General features: G+C 55.0%; 1 protein-coding gene across 1 annotated transcript in view; it reads right to left on the reverse strand.

Annotated features, from left to right (window-relative positions):
• The window catches only part of LRSAM1 (leucine rich repeat and sterile alpha motif containing 1), a 71,720-nt gene that overhangs the window by 8,607 nt on the left and 59,946 nt on the right, over window positions 1–3,167 (reverse strand). The window contains exon 23 of the mRNA XM_011988714.1: window positions 2,461–2,542. Within this exon, the coding sequence (XP_011844104.1) occupies window positions 2,461–2,542 (82 nt within the window). The remainder of the gene's footprint in view (window positions 1–2,460; window positions 2,543–3,167) is intronic.

Genomic DNA, 3,167 nt, shown 5'->3' on the forward strand with positions numbered 1-3,167 from the left:
TCCCAGGTTTAAGTGATTCTCCTGCCTCAGCCTCCCAAGTAGCTGGGACTATAGGTGCGCACGACAACACCTGGCTAAATTTTTTGTATTTTTAGTAGAGACGGGGCTTCACCATGTTGGTGAGGCTGGTCTCGAACTCCTGACCCCAAGTGATCTGCCCGCCTGGGTCTCCCAAAGTGCTGGAATTACAGGCGTGAGCCACTGTGCCAGCCTCCTTCGTTATTCTTTAGCATCTTTACCATAAACACCTGATAGTGGGGCCTTTGTAAAAAAATATAAATACCCATATAAATGCCCCAACTGTTTCTTTCTTAAATAAAACTGGGGATTACATTCCTGCCCTCTGGACAGGGGATGGAGGCCTGTTCAGCTGGCCCCTGCAGGAGGGCACGCAGGGTGTTCAGGCTTCTTTCTTATTGATGCACTTGCCCAGGCCCTGAACTCCTCAGTCTACAAACGATCCCAACCCGGAGCAGCAGCCACTGACTCAGGACCACACTTTGCCTCAGCATCTCCTGCTTTCAGGAACTGATCCAAGCTCCGTTCAAAGCTGTCTGTAATGCCAAGGGCCACAGAACAGGGAGTATATTTGGAACCAACAGGTCCATCCATATCACGGCATGAGCTGGGTCAATGGAGACCCTGGAATCATCCAACTGCAAACACGGCTGCTTTTCTAAGTAGGATCCCTCAGTGGAGGCAAAGAAGGATTTATATTTCATTCACTGCTCTGTGTAATTTTTACAATAAGTGTTAATGAATTTTTAAAAGATGATTTCTTTTTTTTTTTTTTTTTGAGATGGAGTCTCGATCTGCCTGCCAGGCTGGAGTGCAGTGGTAGGATCTTGGCTCACTGTAATCTCCGCCTCCCAGGTTCAAGTGATTCTCCTGCCTCAGCCTCCCAAGTAGCTGGGATTACAGGTGTGCGCCACCACGCCTGGCTGATTTTTGTATTTTTAGTAGAGATGGGGTTTCACCATGTTGGCCAGTCTGGTCTCAAACTCCTGACCTCAGGTGATCCACCTGCCTTGGCCTCCCAAAGTGCTGGGATTACAGGTGTGAGCCACTGCACCCGGCCCCAGCCTCTATATTTGATATAAAGTGTACCGATTTCTGGGAGTAATAAGAGAATTGTTAGGAAATTGAGGGCTTCCCTTGCCTTCTGGAACTCGGGACGGATCCCACCATGGCCCCTTCCCCAATGGGCACAAGCAGGAAGCCCTGAGCAGCCCAGGCATCCACTCTCTGCATGTGGCCACAGATCCTCATGGCCAATCTGCTATAGAGAGGAAGAACCTGCTTATGTGCTCCAGGGATGACTCAAACAGTGAGAAGCAGCCAGTCCTGAGGACCACTAGGCTCAGAGGCACTGCAGCCCGCTGAGGGTGAAGGGCACCTGTTTGTGACTCCTGCTCACGTGAGGCTTGTCTGCCAGGGGTGACCCCAACTCCTGATGGAAAACTCTTCTGATCTCCAGTCTGAGAGCTGGAGGGTCAGGAACATCCAGAAGGGGTCTATTCTGCACATAAGAAGTTTAATGACTTTTTGGGGGTGGAGTCAATGTCCCTGGAGTAAAAGTGGCTGCAAAACTGGTGCCTGAAGCTATCCTGGGGCTGCAGTCAGCCCAGCCCCCTGGAGCCCCGGGGCCTCCCCACTGAGGTCCAGTCCAGAACTCCACCTTCGCCTCAGCTCCTTTGCCTCTTCCTTGGCTCCGGTTAAAAATGCCCTGCCCAGAGCCTCGCCCAGCCCCGCAGCACAAGCCTGCCCACTCCTTCATCCCTGCTCTGGCCCCTCACCTCTTCCCCAGGAAGGCAGTCAAGCCCAGTGGTTCCACCATTTGCCAGCAGTGGGACCTGACGGGGGACATGCTAACCTCTCTCCACTTCAGTTTCCTCATGTTGAAAATGAGGACCACAACAGTGCCTCCTCGTGGGGTTGATCCGGAGGTTCCGCAACGTGGTTCACGCACAGCAGTGGGCAGGTGCCGGGCCCCCGGGTCGTGCTCAGCACATGGCAGACCCCAGACTCCACACCTGCCCATCCTCCCCATGGCCCTCACGACCTGCCTTCGCCCCTTCACAGCCTGTTGTGGACATCTCTCCACATCCACAGGCCCTGGGGACAGGCTATTTCTCCCTCTAGTCCAAAGTCCCTCAGCGTGTGGCTCCCAGCATCTGCAGGGTGAACTGAGGGAAGGCTAGGGGACAGGGAGCTGGGAGGGCCCCTCCACTGCTACGTAGAGGTCTCCTGTTCTCCCAATTTGGTGGCCAGTTTTTCCCATCCGTAAAACGGGCTCACTGATCCCTAAGCCTGCTCCTTGGGAGGGAACCTTACCGACCAGCAGGGGCTAGAACCAGCCCTCAGGACTCATCCTGAAATGTAAGCAAATGACTGTCCCCACCAGAGCCCACACATACGGCTGGGAGCCCTGCCCGGAAGAGGCCAGAGCTGTACTGCTACCTGGCTGGATCCTGGCTGCATCCAGCAGTTCCTGGACTCTCCGGAGGATCTCATGCTGCAGGCCAGCTTCTGAGACGCCCACCTGTAACAGTTCAAGGAAGTGCAGACTGTGGCCTGGGCAGGAGCCTGCTAAATGGCATGAATTACCTGGCACAGGCCCAGGCCCACAGGACCGCTGGCACCTTCTGCTGGAAATGTGGAAGCCTTCCGGGGCCTGGTGGGGCCCAAGGTCAGGATGAAGCAGTGCGGCTCCATAGCTGTGAGGCAACCTCCCCAGGCTTCAGCCTAATCAGTGTGACAGGAGTTGGGGGGAAACTGAAGCCCAAAGGGAAACCAGCACTAGCAACAGCTACAGTTTAGCAACCGCTTCCCGGTGCCAGGCTTCACCTGTACACCTCAGCCACTTCCCCACCAGATGGGGCAGGAGAGAAGCCTGGGAGGCCAAGACACAAGGCAGCAGCAGCACGTGAGCCCCACAGTCCCTCAGCCTCCAGAGCCTGAGCGGCACAGCATGTGACCCTCAGTGCAATCCAGTCCTTTCAGACCCTGGTGTCTACATCCGTCCAGGGAGGCGCAGGGCAGTCTCATGGCAAAGAACACGAACTCTGGGGCCACACTGGGGTAGAGGCCTCACTCTGCTGTGTGACCTTGGGCCAAGTTATTATTATTATTATTTTTTTGAGACGGAGTCTCGCTCATTCGCCCAG

Source organism: Mandrillus leucophaeus, unplaced genomic scaffold (genome assembly GCF_000951045.1).
Source record: "Mandrillus leucophaeus isolate KB7577 unplaced genomic scaffold, Mleu.le_1.0 Scaffold109, whole genome shotgun sequence".
NCBI lineage: Eukaryota > Metazoa > Chordata > Mammalia > Primates > Cercopithecidae > Mandrillus > Mandrillus leucophaeus.